This window comes from Pleurodeles waltl, chromosome 8, assembly GCF_031143425.1.
Source record: "Pleurodeles waltl isolate 20211129_DDA chromosome 8, aPleWal1.hap1.20221129, whole genome shotgun sequence".
In the NCBI taxonomy this organism is placed as follows: domain Eukaryota; kingdom Metazoa; phylum Chordata; class Amphibia; order Caudata; family Salamandridae; genus Pleurodeles; species Pleurodeles waltl.
Genome location: NC_090447.1, coordinates 1,324,563,305 through 1,324,580,880, shown reverse-complemented (window position 1 = coordinate 1,324,580,880; position 17,576 = coordinate 1,324,563,305). Strand labels below are relative to the sequence as shown.

General features: G+C 45.3%; 1 protein-coding gene across 1 annotated transcript in view; it reads left to right on the top strand.

The window, feature by feature from the left end:
- Positions 1 to 17,576, top strand: part of DDX10 (DEAD-box helicase 10) — a 794,248-nt gene that overhangs the window by 460,770 nt on the left and 315,902 nt on the right. Inside the window, exon 14 of the mRNA XM_069202312.1 lies at positions 302 to 430. Coding sequence (XP_069058413.1) covers positions 302 to 430 — 129 coding nt within the window. The remainder of the gene's footprint in view (positions 1 to 301; positions 431 to 17,576) is intronic.

Here is a 17,576-nt window from a genome sequence, read left to right as displayed (position 1 = left end):
GAAGAACTAAATATCCCACAGAATATGCATGTCAGGTGTTGTATCGATTTGTTGATACTAAAAAATCAATTTTAATTTTAGATTTATGTATGTTTAATGGATTGATCTAGTAACTAAACTGTTGTACTTGTTGTTCTTCAAAAAAATATATATTATTCTCTTGCACTGCATGTCCATTTCTCAAGGCCACAATGATCTCTCCCAGTCTTTGGAAAAATGTACTGTATGTGGCTAGCAATAGCACTTATACATTTATGATTGATCTAACTAAAATGTATCTTGTGTATTTTATTTTCAATAGCGTGAAGATGAAGAGTCGCCCTTAGAACCCAAGAAACCTGAAAAAGTATCAAAAATAAAAGGTGCTAAAAAAGTGCTGAAAAAGAAATTTAAAGTCAACACAAAAATAAAATTTACTGATGATGGAAAGGTGAGTTCTCACACAAACCAATTACACATGAGCCACTGTCAGTAAATTAAAAAATATTATTGCATGAAAATTTCGTTTCATTCTCAAAGTTGTGCATTTTAATGTTTTTCATAGCCATTTTACCCAGTGAGTGTAACAATATTGAAGTGACATGACCACCATTGAGTGCTTCTTGCTCTCTTGCACTTTTATTGTAAAAGACATTCTCTTCATTTTTCGCATGGAATATGGATTTCAGTGGATACAGTGTTTATACAATCACATTTGTTCACCTCATTTTAACCTTATAGAGCCTCATGTATAAATTGTATGAAAACACACTGTAAAATCCCTTAACTTTGACTGCCTTATGATATTAATAGTGATAAAAAATATCTGAAAAAGGTAAAGCATCAGAAAGAAACAGCCTCCCTCAGACCTAGCCCAGAGCGTATTGTAGATAAATTGATAGGAATGTGACAGTAGGAATCCGTCAGTAAGCAGCTGCTTTTGTCATTATTATGTTTGTCCCAAATCCAGATAGAGACCCCCAAGAATGTGGCTCGTGGTCTTCACTTTCTTAGATCAACTCTAATTTAAATGTTCTGAGCAAGATGTCTGCTTAAGGTGAATGGATCCCTGCTCTACTCTAGTCGGTGTGCTTTAATGCCTCACACAAGCACACTGTTACATTTAAGATGCTTCACATGTTGTACAGTTTAGATTCTGCTGAGGAGCACTGTGTGTTGTCAGTATTAGACATAGAAAAAAGCTTTAGATATAATTGAGTAGTCTTACTTGTTCAAGGGACTGGGCATAGTTTATTTTTATTTTATGTATTTTTTAAACATCAGCGTTTATTATAACATATCTCATCACCGTAGGTAACATCTTTGAAAAGCAACGTACGCATCTTTAAAGACAGCTAATCAGTATCACTATTAACTGGGGAGTTTGAGGCACGTGCCCTACATTGTGTCAGATTGTTGTTGCATCAAGTATGACCTTAGAGATGCCCATATGTCTTTGGATCTAGATCTAAACAGCAGCATCAATGTGAACATAGCATCTACCCCACAGGCAGTAGAGCTCTTAAGTCAACGTTTCTGAGAGGGGGATGGGCTACTCATCCAGTGGAGGGCCAGCTTTTGTCTCGCTGGCAGTAAAAGTACTGCCACAAGGTGTCCAACTGACTAAGGAGCTTGGCTGCATATTCTAGCACAGTGAGAACCAGAGTTCGTGGACTTCCCAGTCCACCTCCTGGTATCATGCTCGGCACCTGCGTCCCGTAATCAGTAACAATGTGACATTTCCATGCTAACGAAAAAATAATAATCACGATGGCATTTGCGTGACCTAGAGCTATCAAATTTGTGCAATATAACAGCTGCGTAATATAGTCTGTGCAAAAAGCTGAAATGCCTAAATTTATGTTTATAATTCACCAAATTTTTAATCTCAAGCAGTGCGAGATTAAAACTAGTTCAGTTCAACTACATCCATAGAGTCTAATCAATACCCATACAATTCAACAAGCTGCACCCAGAATGTCTGTACTTTGCTCTAATGAAAGGAAAATAATGCTTCTGAACACAACACATTTGGACTAAAATACTTGCTACGTTGTAGTCAATTCTGTAGGGATGCCAGCAATGACCCCTTTGTACTGGCTGCTGAATATAGTACCTCAAACCTTAAAAAAAAAAAAAAAAAAAAAAATGTAAAATGAGATACAAATTTGCTGCGTTGAGTGCAGTACTGTTAAGCGATGCTTAGCAAGACACGGTATTAGGTTGTGGGAGCTGCAGATGAACATCTTAGTAAAGGAGACGCAGGAGTGGTCAGCAGGGGAGAAAGAGCAAATGAAACCAGCACGAAGAGGCAACAAACTCCCAGAACAGAGGACTTAGAGGGTTGTCTGACAATGGTCAAAGGGGTCTCCAACCCATTTGGACTGGAGACTGTCCGGAGTGAATTGGTCCAGTTGTGGTACATAACTGGTGGCACTGAAGAAAATGAAGGGCACAAGAAAATGCTGTTTAGGTTCACCATAAACAAATATCTTGCACTTGATTCAACAGAGGTGGGTGAGATAAAGAGAGATATAGCATACCTGAGTGAACAGAATGCAAAATGCTTATTGTTAGAGGATGCAGCACAACGTAGTCTAGAAAATAAAAAGTGGCTTAGCTAAACCACGTGGACATGTTCTACTTTATATAAATTGTAAATTTGCAGTTAATAACCACCGTAGTGACCTAAAATGATTCTTCTGAATAGATGACCTCACGTACAGTGGTTAAGACTGCTTTAACTTGCCATTGATACACAAAAGGAGAGTATCAGGAGTAACTTAACCCCACACATGCCCCCTTTTTAACTAGAAAACCATAAACACACGAAAAGTGTGGGGTGTTGCTGAAGGGAACTGGACTATTAGACCCTGTTCAGGAAGAGCTAGTTAGGCGCGTATTCTCCGGGCAAGGAAAGGGTGTGAAGAGTGGCTGTACCTTGGAGGGAGTTCCCTTTACGGACTAGGTGGTCTCACACACATTATAGTGTCATGCTTCATCATATGACCACCTAGCCCCACCCAGGTAAGATGATACTACCTGGGCGGACTCAACCTGTTAAAAGAACTGCTGAGGGAGTGCTGAAATTAGATCTAGCTGGATAATACAAGGGATCCAGATAAAGAATTGGAGAATAATAATAATAAAATTACCTTACAAATCACCTATTTCGCTGCGGATTTTTAATGTAGGTGTTGGTATTTTCACTAGAGCAAGAGACAATGTTTGTTTGGCAGGGGTAGCTCGGGATGCTTAGTGTGGTGTATCTTAATGACCAAGATGAAAATGACGCTTTAAAAAAGTATCTCCGTCAAGGGAGTAAGACGCGCAGATCACTCTGCTATCTTCATTCAAACTCTTAGTTTTGAATAGTTGGCTAATTCTCTGCCTGCGGTTTATGTTCTCTATAAAGTGCTATGTGACATCGAACGGATTTGACCGTGTTGAAGTTTATTCTCACAGTCCGTTATTTACATATGTTGAAGAAACTATTTGCTCTCGTTAATTGAAATCTTGAAATATGTATTAACAAATGAAAAATATATCTCATGATCACAGCATCGGTCAGCAGGAAGGCCCCCCAGCAACCGTAAGTTAGTGAGCATCGCTAATCAAAGGCAACACACAAGTTCAAACAGTTTTCGACAAACAGGCTTTTGCTGGGAATAACATGGCTTAGGGACACAAAGGGAGTGCATAGGTGTCGGAGATTTGGCATCATGAGAAAGAAGACCTTTTTTCGGCAGAGCAAGCTAACAAACACTTTCTCTTCTCCACAGAGAGGCTCTAAGCATCATAGACTGACACATCCTTTAGGCGCAGTTAGCACAAGAAAACATGGCTGCAGCAGTTATAGTTATGATACAGTAATGATTTATATTAGCACATATACAAAAGGAATTCAGTTTCAGTGTCAGAACTGGTGTGTGGTATCAAGACATAGCCCACCTCTCTTTCTTACACTTCATTACTAATCCTTAACTTACAGTCAATACATTTGCCACTGTTCAGTAGATTTTCCATCTTATAATTGCTGTAGACTTTTGTGTCTAGAGTTCACAGGCCAAGTTATGCACCTCCTACGCTCATGATGGGCTGTCACCATCCTTAAAGAGCATATTTCTGCAGATGCACCAAGGCCTGCTGCACCAGTATGTAGCCGAAATTCTGACCAGATGCAGCCTGCCCCATACCAGATTCCTCTTAAATTTGCTGCCTCTTCTTGGGGGGCTCGCCGTTCCTCTGAAAATGTCGCATCAGAGCCCAGCTGACAATTCTGTGATTGAGAAGTCAGTCTCTGACTAAAGGAGCTTGATATTTTGCTCCACACCAATAATCATTTTTCTCATCTGATGGTTGAATACTGCTTGAAGATTTTTTTTAAACTTTATTTTTCATTTCAACACGCACTACACAGATCGAAGTTATTATATAATTTAGAGAAACAATAGTGAGCAAGGTGCACAAAGATCTCAATATACACAGTTAGTTTAAAATCAGGTCAATATACAATCCCAACTAGAGTTTGACCCGGATCACCACCACAGTATTTTCCATGATACAGTCAACAGTAATTTCTGTAGTATTAGTCGTCTTTGCGTGAAAGCGGTGTTAGTCGATCATCAGGGCGAACTCCCGGCTGTCTCAGCAAATAGAGATCCATGGGAGCCTATATAGCTTTAGGCCCAGACTTTATAGGCCACCGGTAGGCAAGCATCTCAGCATTAACATCACAGACAGTGACACTTTAGAGAAGCTCAGCCAACGTGGGTGTAGGTCCCTTCATCCAGTGGGGAGCTATCTCCCACTTAACAAGTTGTAGCATTATTTCCACCAGGCATCTAATTGACTTTGCTACTTTAGTAGCATGACCTGTACACTACATCTGGAGTGCATGGAATGTCATACTCAGTCACATTTGATATCATGTCTTGAACCTCTTGCCAGTATACAGCAACATGACCACACCACCACATTAGATGGTAGAAGGCAGCCTGTTGTCATTTTTGTGTAATTTGGCAGGGTGACTAAAGAGTTCTTTCTAGTTCTGAATACTATCATAATGAATTAGCCTGCAAGGTCTGTTAATCTCTTCACCCGCCTACCTTAATCGATACTGTTGCAGTTATACTTAGATCAGTGCTTAATTTGAGCCAGTGGTTTCCGGTGCAGGGCACCAGCACTTATTTTTGGGGGCCGTCATTTATTTTTCTGCAACAGGCATTTACTGTGAGCAAAAGACACATTTGGGAAAGGGTGAGGAAGAGAAAGATGAGAAAGCTTCAATCAATCAATCAATCAAGTATATTTATAAAGCGCACTACATACCCGTTAGGGTTTCAAGGCGCTGAGGGGGAGGAGGTAGCTGCTACTGTAAAACAAATGTGCACACTGTTCCTGAAGGAAATTAGAAGAGGGCGAAAGAGAAAAAGAAGGGGGAAAAAAAGAGAGAGAGAGACTGTGAAGCCAGCGTTGTAGGAGTACCCTCAAGCATCACAGTCGGATGCTAGGCATCATCATCGGGTTTAACTCCTCGTCAGACGGCACTGCAATATCTGACGGGCCCCCACCAGAGGTGGTGGCTCTTCTACCGGGGGAGGACTCTGCGGCTCAAATTCAATCCGCAGATCGTACTGACAGAGGAGAGAGAAAGAAAATCTAAAATTAGCTCTGAACACCTAGTGATTTAATTTAATCCTTGAAAAAAAGGGTCGGGGCCAATATTAAAAACAGATAGGAGTATCCAGGGAATAATGTCACTTTTACTCCTAAAGAACGGAAGTGAGGGAAGAGTTATCTCTCATTACCATAGGTCAACATGTTTCGCGCCTATTCGGTCAAGAATTGATCCACTGGCGCTTCTTCAGGACCATTAAATTGTAACTTCTCCTTCATCTATCTGATATTAAATAAAAACAGACATATAGAGGCCGTAAATGCTGAAAGGTCACTTACAGTCATCGGACCATTCGTCACAGTCAGTCTTTTAGGAAGTCGCCCTGCATGAAGATAAAGTGCAAGTAAAAATCAAAATGCACTACATAGACATTCACTGGTGTCATAATGGTGAAAAGTGGTGATAGACATCAGGTGTATGTGAAGACAGAGACACATGTCATGAAAGGCTTACCATCCCATGTGAGGACAAGGCTTCATAGGGACACGTGAGCCTCATAAACCATGTGAGTTCACTGGATAAAAATTGTAAAAAAAAAAAAAAAAAACATTATTATACATAAATAGACAGTGACTAGAACAGTTGCGGAGTCGTGTGCAACATCAAAATCAAAGCATTCTATTGTTATCATGACATAGGGTCTACTCAGTTGTCAAGTATCTTATTGGTACACATAGTATGTCACATGGAAAACTATTCAATCTGACAAAGTCGACCGAGTACTTGTTAGTAACTGTATATAGAGCAGTAAGTCGAAAAACGACAAAAACAAAGAACATGTAGATTAACAAGCAAGGGGGTGTCTGTTCGTGCTCCATAGCTAATAGTGGGTGCTGCTAAGCACATATTCACATGATCAAACAAGCCATTTAGCCAACATGATTATAAAAGTATATCCCTGCCAGGAGCTTCCCAGCCTGGTAAACAATGAAAAGGTTGGAGGAAAAGTCATAACAGCAGGCTCGATGTACACGCTAAAAAAGGGTCCAAAGTGACCACTTACTTCAGTCACCGTGTTGGTCAGCTTCTCGCCTACCCCGAGGACGTGTCCCTGGAAAGACAGGCGCCGTCCACTCGGAGGCGTTTAAATAGCGTCCCTGGAGGCAATTAGCCTCAATTAACTCACGTCGTATCTGGTCGAACGACAGCGAGGAAGGACTAAAACATCTGAAGGAAATGGCGGCGGCCATCTTGGAATCGAGTGTTTCCAATCAAAAAGCAGAAAGGATCATAAGGTCCGAGTTTAGAATAACAGCAGAGAACTAAGGAAACGTTGATGAATGAAACAAGGCCAATGACCCACTGATAGATAGTCTTATATCAGGGGTAATAATGTCCGTGGAAGAGACCCACTGGAAGTAACAGGATGGCGGTGGCCATCTTGAAGTGGAGATTGTTCCTAGCAGTAGATAGAGGAACTACTCTCGTCTAAGCTATGATGGCAAAAATGAATAAAGATGTATGTATCAAAACATCAATGGAGACAGAAAAATGTCTGCATGCTAAAAGGAATTAATAAGCAAACAAGTTTAGTGACCCTATGTGTGGTCTGTTAAGGGGCAGGTCCAGTGATTCTATCAAATGTCAATGTATCTAAACGGCTTAAGGGGATAAGGTCCACCATGGTATTTCATCGTTAAGACCCTCCCTCGCTGTCTGGAGTCGATAAATCCAGCGCTGTTCAGTCCTGAACAGATATTTGGAGTCGTTCTCATTATGTCTTGGAACTTGTAAAACGATCCATCTCAAATCATCTGGGCTATGTTGTTTCTGTAAAAAATGTGAACTTAATTTGGTCGTGATTCGAGCGCACCTGATGTTGCTACGGTGTTCATTGATTCTTAGCTTGACTGGTCTGGTTGTCATCCCTACGTATTGTAAATCACATGGGCATGTGATTAAATAAATACAGTGTTTTGTATTACAGTTGGTGTGTCTAATCAAACGCCAATGTCCAAAGTGTTTTAACTGTAGGTCAGTTGTTCGTTTGGTCAAGGAACAAACATTGCATGAACCACATCGATAATGTCCTGAGACAGGAGGAAGGTTCCATAGTGTAGATTGGTCTACGGTGATCTCCTGTCTCTGAGGTCGTGTATGAATGATCAAGTCCCTTATGTTAGATGATCTCTTGAAGGCAAAAAGTGGTTTTGCTATCTGTGACCCTCCACTCTGTAGGATCTGCCATCGTTTGTTGATGAGTCGTTTGACAGTGTTGGAGAGGGGAGTATAAGTCGATACACACGTGAGTCGAGTTTGTTGCTCACGCACAGGAGACTCTAAAAGGGCCTCTCTATGGTTGTTTCTGACTGACTGGGCGCAGGTTGCATGGAAATGCACCCGTGACTGGCTAGTTTTAATCATCAACGCCTCTAAACGGCTAGCCGAGTCAATAGTTATCCAGATCAACTGTGTGGAAACGTCCATTAAAACCACAGTGACTATAGCAGCATTTAAGAGTCGCCTTCTGGAAATTAATACAGAACTTAACGAAACAAAAGAATTCCTTACACAACAAAAAATCTCAAAGTTACAAAAAGACATCAATAAATTTGAACGAGAGAAAGTTTTCCCATACATCAGGGAGGACTTTGAGATCGATACACAATCACGATCATCTGATGAGTCCTCGACTATGAGTAAGAAAAACCGGACTTACAGTAATAGCTCCTCCTCTTCTGATGGTTGGACCACTGACGAAAGTACTCCACAATCTTACTACAACTTCCCCCAGTATCCTAGTAACCAACCACTCTTTTGGCAACCTCCCTACCCCTTCTTCCAACCACGCCCTATTCCACCTTACGGGCCTTTTTTAGGCCGCGGCCCGGGCAGAGGGAGAGGCAGAAGGAGAGGAAGAGGCAGAAGAGTACACTGGGGTCGAGAGGAACCACAAATGGTAACCAGAAGTCAAAACAAGACAACCCCACAGAGGATCTAGTGGTCAATTTGTCCCAGAGACAGCTGTCCACGGACGAGCTGAATGTCCTGAATAGAGGATTGGGTTTTGTTCCAACTCCATCTGAAGATCCCTTTCGTCTCCATTGTGAGTTAGCCCAATTTTTTAGGAAGGTCCGGCTCCATTTTTTCTTTCTAGATCGACCAGAACCCCCTGTTATTCAGGACACGGGCCTGAAAAAACCTTCCACCTTCATGCCCCCTACCAGTTCCCTCCCGTGTGAAGTATTAGCTTTTGAAAAAGCTGTCTTGCAGGATCTTGAACAGATCACCCCAAGTCGTCCTTACATCAATCTTCCCACCTCTGAACGTGAAGCCCTTAAAACTTTATCACAAGACTCTACTATAGTTATAAAACCAGCAGATAAAGGCGGAGCTATAGTCATTATGGATTCTTCTGATTATAGACAGGAATGTCTCCGCCTCCTGAGTGACAGGACCTACTACACGCCACTGAATCATGACCCGACGAACTCCTTACAACTTTCGATTAAGAGCTTACTTTTTGAGGCCAAAGGGAATGCCTGGATCACCCCTAGAGAGGCTCAATTTCTGGAAACCACACATCCTCGTGTGCCCTATTTTTATTGCCTCCCTAAAATCCATAAAGGTGTTCGCCCACCTCCGGGCCGCCCGATAGTTTCAGGCATTGGTTCGGTCCTGGAACCATTATCAACTTTTTGTGATTCATTCCTGCAACCACTAGTTAAGGATTCTAGTACATATCTTAAAGATACCAAAGATGTCTTGAATCTTATAGACACCATCAATTCGACCATCCATGTAGAGGTACTGATCACTCTGGATGTAGAATCTTTATATACGAATATTCCACAGACCGCCACTCTAGAAGCGGTAGAGTCTGCCCTTCATCTTCATCCCTGGACTTCTCCGACTCCGATCAACTTTGTAATGCATTGTGCTTCTTTGGCTATGACACAAAACTATTTTCAATTCGAAGATACCCTGTACCATCAAATCAGAGGGACTTCAATGGGTAGTACCTTTGCCCCTAGCCTAGCATGTTTATATATGTACCAGTTTGAAAAGAATTTCATTTTACCAACTACAAATCCTTTTTTCAATAACATTAAACTCTGGCGTCGCTACATTGATGACATTCTCATCATCTGGCAAGGCACTGTTCTCAACGTTGACTTATTTACTAGCTGGATCAATACACTTGATCCCTTTTTAAAATTTACAGCACACATTTCCACCACAAAAGTGCCATTTTTGGATCTTTTGATCCACAATGTAAATGGTAGACTATTCACTGATACCTATCATAAGATCACCGATCGGAATAGTCTGCTTAGATATGATAGTCATCATCCAAAGGCATTACGCGACAATCTTCCTTTCGGCCAATTTTTGAGACTACGGAGGAATTGTTCATCGGCCCAGACTTTTGAAGTCCAGGCGAGTGTACTAAAAAACAAACTCCAACAACGGTGTTACCCAACAAAGATTATCAATACATCTTACAAAAGAGCCAGAAACAACCATAGAGAGGCCCTTTTAGAGTCTCCTGTGCGTGAGCAACAAACTCGACTCACGTGTGTATCGACTTATACTCCCCTCTCCAACACTGTCAAACGACTCATCAACAAACGATGGCAGATCCTACAGAGTGGAGGGTCACAGATAGCAAAACCACTTTTTGCCTTCAAGAGATCATCTAACATAAGGGACTTGATCATTCATACACGACCTCAGAGACAGGAGATCACCGTAGACCAATCTACACTATGGAACCTTCCTCCTGTCTCAGGACATTATCCATGTGGTTCATGCAATGTTTGTTCCTTGACCAAACGAACAACTGACCTACAGTTAAAACACTTTGGACATTGGCGTTTGATTAGACACACCAACTGTAATACAAAACACTGTATTTATTTAATCACATGCCCATGTGATTTACAATACGTAGGGATGACAACCAGACCAGTCAAGCTAAGAATCAATGAACACCGTAGCAACATCAGGTGCGCTCGAATCACGACCAAATTAAGTTCACATTTTTTACAGAAACAACATAGCCCAGATGATTTGAGATGGATCGTTTTACAAGTTCCAAGACATAATGAGAACGACTCCAAATATCTGTTCAGGACTGAACAGCGCTGGATTTATCGACTCCAGACAGCGAGGGAGGGTCTTAACGATGAAATACCATGGTGGACCTTATCCCCTTAAGCCGTTTAGATACATTGACATTTGATAGAATCACTGGACCTGCCCCTTAACAGACCACACATAGGGTCACTAAACTTGTTTGCTTATTAATTCCTTTTAGCATGCAGACATTTTTCTGTCTCCATTGATGTTTTGATACATACATCTTTATTCATTTTTGCCATCATAGCTTAGACGAGAGTAGTTCCTCTATCTACTGCTAGGAACAATCTCCACTTCAAGATGGCCACCGCCATCCTGTTACTTCCAGTGGGTCTCTTCCACGGACATTATTACCCCTGATATAAGACTATCTATCAGTGGGTCATTGGCCTTGTTTCATTCATCAACGTTTCCTTAGTTCTCTGCTGTTATTCTAAACTCGGACCTTATGATCCTTTCTGCTTTTTGATTGGAAACACTCGATTCCAAGATGGCCGCCGCCATTTCCTTCAGATGTTTTAGTCCTTCCTCGCTGTCGTTCGACCAGATACGACGTGAGTTAATTGAGGCTAATTGCCTCCAGGGACGCTATTTAAACGCCTCCGAGTGGACGGCGCCTGTCTTTCCAGGGACACGTCCTCGGGGTAGGCGAGAAGCTGACCAACACGGTGACTGAAGTAAGTGGTCACTTTGGACCCTTTTTTAGCGTGTACATCGAGCCTGCTGTTATGACTTTTCCTCCAACCTTTTCATTGTTTACCAGGCTGGGAAGCTCCTGGCAGGGATATACTTTTATAATCATGTTGGCTAAATGGCTTGTTTGATCATGTGAATATGTGCTTAGCAGCACCCACTATTAGCTATGGAGCACGAACAGACACCCCCTTGCTTGTTAATCTACATGTTCTTTGTTTTTGTCGTTTTTCGACTTACTGCTCTATATACAGTTACTAACAAGTACTCTGTCGACTTTGTCAGATTGAATAGTTTTCCATGTGACATACTATGTGTACCAATAAGATACTTGACAACTGAGTAGACCCTATGTCATGATAACAATAGAATGCTTTGATTTTGATGTTGCACACGACTCCGCAACTGTTCTAGTCACTGTCTATTTATGTATAATAATGTTTTTTTTTTTTTTTTTTTTACAATTTTTATCCAGTGAACTCACATGGTTTATGAGGCTCACGTGTCCCTATGAAGCCTTGTCCTCACATGGGATGGTAAGCCTTTCATGACATGTGTCTCTGTCTTCACATACACCTGATGTCTATCACCACTTTTCACCATTATGACACCAGTGAATGTCTATGTAGTGCATTTTGTTTTTTACTTGCACTTTATCTTCATGCAGGGCGACTTCCTAAAAGACTGACTGTGACGAATGGTCCGATGACTGTAAGTGACCTTTCAGCATTTACGGCCTCTATATGTCTGTTTTTATTTAATATCAGATAGATGAAGGCGAAGTTACAATTTAATGGTCCTGAAGAAGCGCCAGTGGATCAATTCTTGACCGAATAGGCGCGAAACATGTTGACCTATGGTAATGAGAGATAACTCTTCCCTCACTTCCGTTCTTTAGGAGTAAAAGTGACATTATTCCCTGGATACTCCTATCTGTTTTTAATATTGGCCCGACCCTTTTTTTCAAGGATTAAATTAAATCACTAGGTGTTCAGAGCTAATTTTAGATTTTCTTTCTCTCTCCTCTGTCAGTACGATCTGCGGATTGAATTTGAGCCGCAGAGTCCTCCCCCGGTAGAAGAGCCACCACCTCTGGTGGGGGCCCGTCAGATATTGCAGTGCCGTCTGACGAGGAGTTAAACCCGATGATGATGCCTAGCATCCGACTGTGATGCTTGAGGGTACTCCTACAACGCTGGCTTCACAGTCTCTCTCTCTCTTTTTTTCCCCCTTCTTTTTCTCTTTCGCCCTCTTCTAATTTCCTTCAGGAACAGTGTGCACATTTGTTTTACATGTATACACAGGGAGTAAGCACACTGGACCTAGTATAAAACTCCCAGTCCTCCCTTTGTAGTGAATTGGTAGCTGCTACTGGTCAAAGAGCCAGGTCTTGAGGAGTCTTCTGAAGGAGAGTAGGTCCTGGGTCTGACGTAGGTTGGTAGGGAGAGTGTTCCATGTCTTGGCGATGAGGTGAGAGAAGGATCTGCCTCCGGATGTCTTTCGATGGATGCGGGGGACGACGGCAAGGCCGAGGCCTGCGGAGCTGTCACTTGGGGGTGTAGAAGCTGAATCTGTTGTTAAGGTAGGCAGGTCCGGTGTTGTGGAGTGCTTTGTGTGCATGGGTAAGGAGCTTGAATGTGATCCTCTTGTCAACTGGGAGCCAGTGAAGGTCTCAAGTGGGGTGTGATGTGGCTGCGGTGGGGTACGTTGAGGATCAGTCGGGCGGAGGCATTTTGGATGCGTTGGAGGCGTCGTAGGTGTTTGGCTGGGATGCCTGTGTAGAGTGCGTTGCCGTAGTCTAGCCTGCTGCTGACGAGGGCCTGTGTCACTGTTTTTTTTGTTTCTGTCGGGATCCACTTGTAGATCCTGTGGAGTATGCGTAGGGTGTTGTAGCAGGAGGAGGAGACTGCGTTGACCTGTTTTGACATGGAGAGGGAGGAGTCGAGGATGAAGCCCAGATTGCGTGCATGGTCGGTCGGTGTTGGTGGGGTTCCTAGAGATGTTGGCCACCAAGAGTCGTCCCAGGCGGAGGGATTGAGTCCGAGGATGAGGACCTCCATTTTGTCAGAGTTTAGTTTCAGGCGGCTGTTCCTCATCCATTCGGCGACGGCCTTCATTCCCTCGTGGAGGTTGGTTTTGGCTGTGCGCGGGTCCTTGGTGAGGGAGAGGATGAGCTGGGTGTCGTCGGCGTAGGAGATGATGTTGAGGTCATGTTGGCGGGCTACTTGTGCGAGGGGGGCCATGTAGATGTTGAATAATGTTGGGCTGAGGGAGGAGCCCTGGGGTACGCCGCAGATGATGATGTAGGCTTTGGAACGGAAAGGGGGAGGCGGACTCTCTGGGTTCTGCCGGAGAGGAAGGATGTGGTCCATTCAAGGGCTTTCTCTTGTATTCCGATTTAAAGGAGGCGTGTTCTTAGTGTGCGATGGCAAACAGTGTCGTAGGTGGCTGATAGGTCCAGGAGGATGAGGGCTGATGTTTCGCAGTTGTCCATTTGGCGTCTGATGTCGTCTGTGGCGGCGAGGAGAGCGGTCTCGGTGCTGTGGTTTTGTCTGAAGCCACACTGGGAGGGGTCCAGGATGTTGTTGTCTTCGAGGTGGCGAGTCAGTTGTGTGTTGACGATTTTCTTGATGACCTTCGCCGGGAACGGGAGTAGGGAGATGGGTCGGAAGTTCTTGAGGTCCTGGGGGTCTGCTTTGGGCTTCTTAAGGAGGGCGTTGATTTCGGCGTGTTTCCAGCTTTCCGGGAATGTTGCTGTTTCGAAGGAGATGTTAATGACCTTCCGTAGTTGGGGAGCGATGGCTGCGTCAGCTTTGTTGTACACGTGGTGAGGGCATGGGTCTGATGGTGATCCGGAGTGGATGGAGTTAATGAACTTGCGTGTCTCGGTGTTGCTGACGTTGGCCCAGGAGGTCAGGCGGCTGGTGTGGGTGGTGTTTGCGGGGGTGGTGTCTGGCGTGGTGGGGGCGGCTGGGGTGTTGAAGCTGTTGTGGATGTCGGTAAATTTTTCGGTGGAAGAAGGTGGCCAGTGAGTTGCAGAGCTCTTGAGAGGGAGGAATGTCGTTGACGTTGGCGCTGGGGTTGGAGAGTTCTTTCACGGTGCTCAAGAGCTCTTTCCTGCTGTGTGCGTTGTTATCTAGGCGGTCTTTGAAGGAGGATCTCTTGGCTAGTCTGATTAGTTGGTGGTGTCTGCGGGTGGCGTCCTTGTGGGCCGCGAGGCTGTCTGGTGTGTGTTCGGTGAGCCATTTATTCTTGAGTTTCCGGCAGTTGCGCTTGGAGGTCTGGAGCTCCTCGGTGAACCAGGTGGCTTTCGTGGTGGCTTGGTTGTTGGTGGTCTTCTCGAGTGGTGCGAGGGAGTTGGCGCAGTCGTTGATCCACTGTCTGAGGTTTTGGGCGGCGGTGTCTGGGTCGGTGGGGTTGGTAGGCGGGTTCTGGGCGAGGGCGCTGGTCAGCTGGTCTTTGGTGACTTTGCTCCAGTGGCGGCGGGGTGGCTGTAGGGTGCGGTGGTGCTTGACATGTTTCTGGAAGGTGAAATGGATGCAGTGGTGGTCGGTCCAGTGGAGTTCGGTGGTGTGGTTGAAGGTGACGTGGGCGCTTGTGGAGAAGATGGGGTCAAGCGTGTGGCTGGCTGCGTGGGTGGGTGTGGTGACGAGTTGTCTGAGGGCGAGGTTGTCCAACAGGGTGGAGGAGTTGGCGTCGTCGTTGTTGTTCTCGAGGTGGAAGTTAAGGTCCCCGAGGAGGATGTAGTCCGTAGAGGCTAGTGCGTGGGTGCTGGCGAGGTCAGAGGTGGAGTCGCTGAAAGGTGCCCGTGGTCCAGGGGGTCTGTAGACGAGTGTTCCTCTGAGGGTGGTGTTGGGGTCGGTGTGTATTTGGAAGTGCAAATGTTCGGCGGTCTTGAGGGTGTCGTCCGTGTGGCTGTGGACCTTGAGGGTGGACTTGTGGGTGATGGCTATTCCTCCTCCGATTCCGTTTGTGCGATCCCTGCGGGTGATCTTGTAGCCCTCCGGGATGGCTATGGCGATGTTGGGCGCCGAGGAGTTGTTCCACCAGGTTTCGGTAAGGAAGGCTACGTCCAGGGCGGAGGTGTCGAGCAAGTCTCAGAGCTCGATGGCGTGCTTGCGTGCGGAGCGGGTTTTAAGGAGTATGCAGTGGAGGTGGTTGGTTCTGGTCTTTGGAGGTTTGGTGGTTCTGTCGGAGGTGAATCTGCAGTTGTGGCGGGAGAAGGGTCCGTGGGTGTTCCTCAGTGAGGACTGGAAGCATGCTGCGGAGCGGCCAGGGTTGAGGGCGTTGAGGTGGCTGGTAGTGTAGTGTCGTCTGGAGGTGCAGGGTTCCGTGGACCGGGGGGGGGCTCCATGGACCAGGGGGGTGACGCTGGGCGCGGTCCAGGCAAAGACAGGCTTGCCTCTGGCGCGACCGCCATTAAGAAAGGGAGGAGGGAGGGAGGAGCAGCTGGGAGACGTGAGGCGTGAACGAATGGGGGCTTGAGGGCGGCGGGGCCGCAGGGACGCAACGGCGGGAAAGGGAGATGGCTCTGGGGAGCCGAGGCGCTGGGGGGGGGGGGTGAGGGGTCTCAAGGAGCGGCAGAAAAAGTGAGAGGAACAGGCGCAGAAAGAACGGTAAACAAGGCAACACAGTAAATAAAGACAAGACAAGGTAAACAGACAAGACAGGGTAAACGCGGCACTCACAGGCAAGACAAGGTAAACACAGTGATTACGAAGTAGGTGCTTACCACTAGACACCAGGGATGACCAGCAGGGAGCACGGAGCAGCGAGGGTGGGGAGGGGAGGACACGGGGATAGCTGGGTGTCGCTGTACGCGTTGGGAGTGATCCAGTGGCCACACAGGTCAAAGGTCACTCTCCGTAGCGCGCAGAGTCCACCATTAAGAAGGGTAGGAGGGAGGGAGGAGCAGCTAGGAGGCGTGAACGAATGGGGTTTCGAGGGGGGCGGGGACGCAGCGGCGGGAAAGGGATACGGCTCGGGGGAGCTGAGGCGCTGGGGGGGGCGAGGGGTCTCATGGAGCAGCAGAAAAAGTGAGAGGAACAGATGCAGAAAGAACGGTAAACAAGGGGCCACACGGAGCGGCAGAAAAAGAGAGAGGAACAGGCGCAGAAAGAACGGTAAACAAGAGGTCACACGGAGCGGCAGAAAAAGTGAAAGGAACAGGCGCAGAAGGAACGGTAAACAAGGCAACACAGTAAATAAAGACAAGACAAGGTAAACACGGCACTTACAGGCAAGACAAGGTAAACACAGTGATTACGAAGTAGGTGCTTACCACTAGACACCAGGGATGACCAGCACGGAGCAGCGAGGGCGGGGAGGGGAGGACACAGGACTGCTGGGTGTCGCTGTACGCGTGGGGAGTGATCCAGTGGCCACACAGGTCAAAGGTCACTCTCCGTAGCACACAGAGACCGCCATTAAGAAAGGGAGGAGGGAGGGAGGAGCAGCTGGGAGGCGTGAACGAATGGGGGCTCGAGGGGGACGGGGATGCAGTGGCGGGAAAGGGATACGGCTAAACCGTAAGTGTTTCAAAACACCAGGCCAAGTGCACACATTCATCATTGCGCTTATGTTATAACCATATTTGTCCATTAGAATCTACGTCCAACATAGCTATGGGGCAGTGTGGCACAATTTACCCAATTGCATAATTTTTAAACAAGGTGCTGCTTGAACCAAACTACAAGTGATGGTGCAGGGATTCCTCGCAGAAATCGGTTTTACCACTTAGAGATTCCATTTTTTGGGGAAGTCCTGTTTGACATCAGTGCTGCGTCATTTCTTGCCATACCTTATCAGCCAAGTCTGGCTATTTTGTTTATTTTAACGAGCTCACTTAACAATTACCAGTTTCTTTTCTGTGACATGGACTCCAATACTCTTTTATAAGTTGCCAGTTCAAAGCCGAGTTACTCAACCAATGTTGCTATCATAGTGTATTCTCAGTAAGTTGTATTTTCCAGTGAACCTAAATTAATGTTTGCCATAACGCATAGCTGAACACAAATTCACATCAAATAAATCAAAACCTTAAATGAGTAAATTTGCAACTCTCCAATGAGGAAGCAATTTTGCATACTTCATTAGATTAATTGATTTGTACAGCGAGTTTAATCATGTTGCCACCCTGATT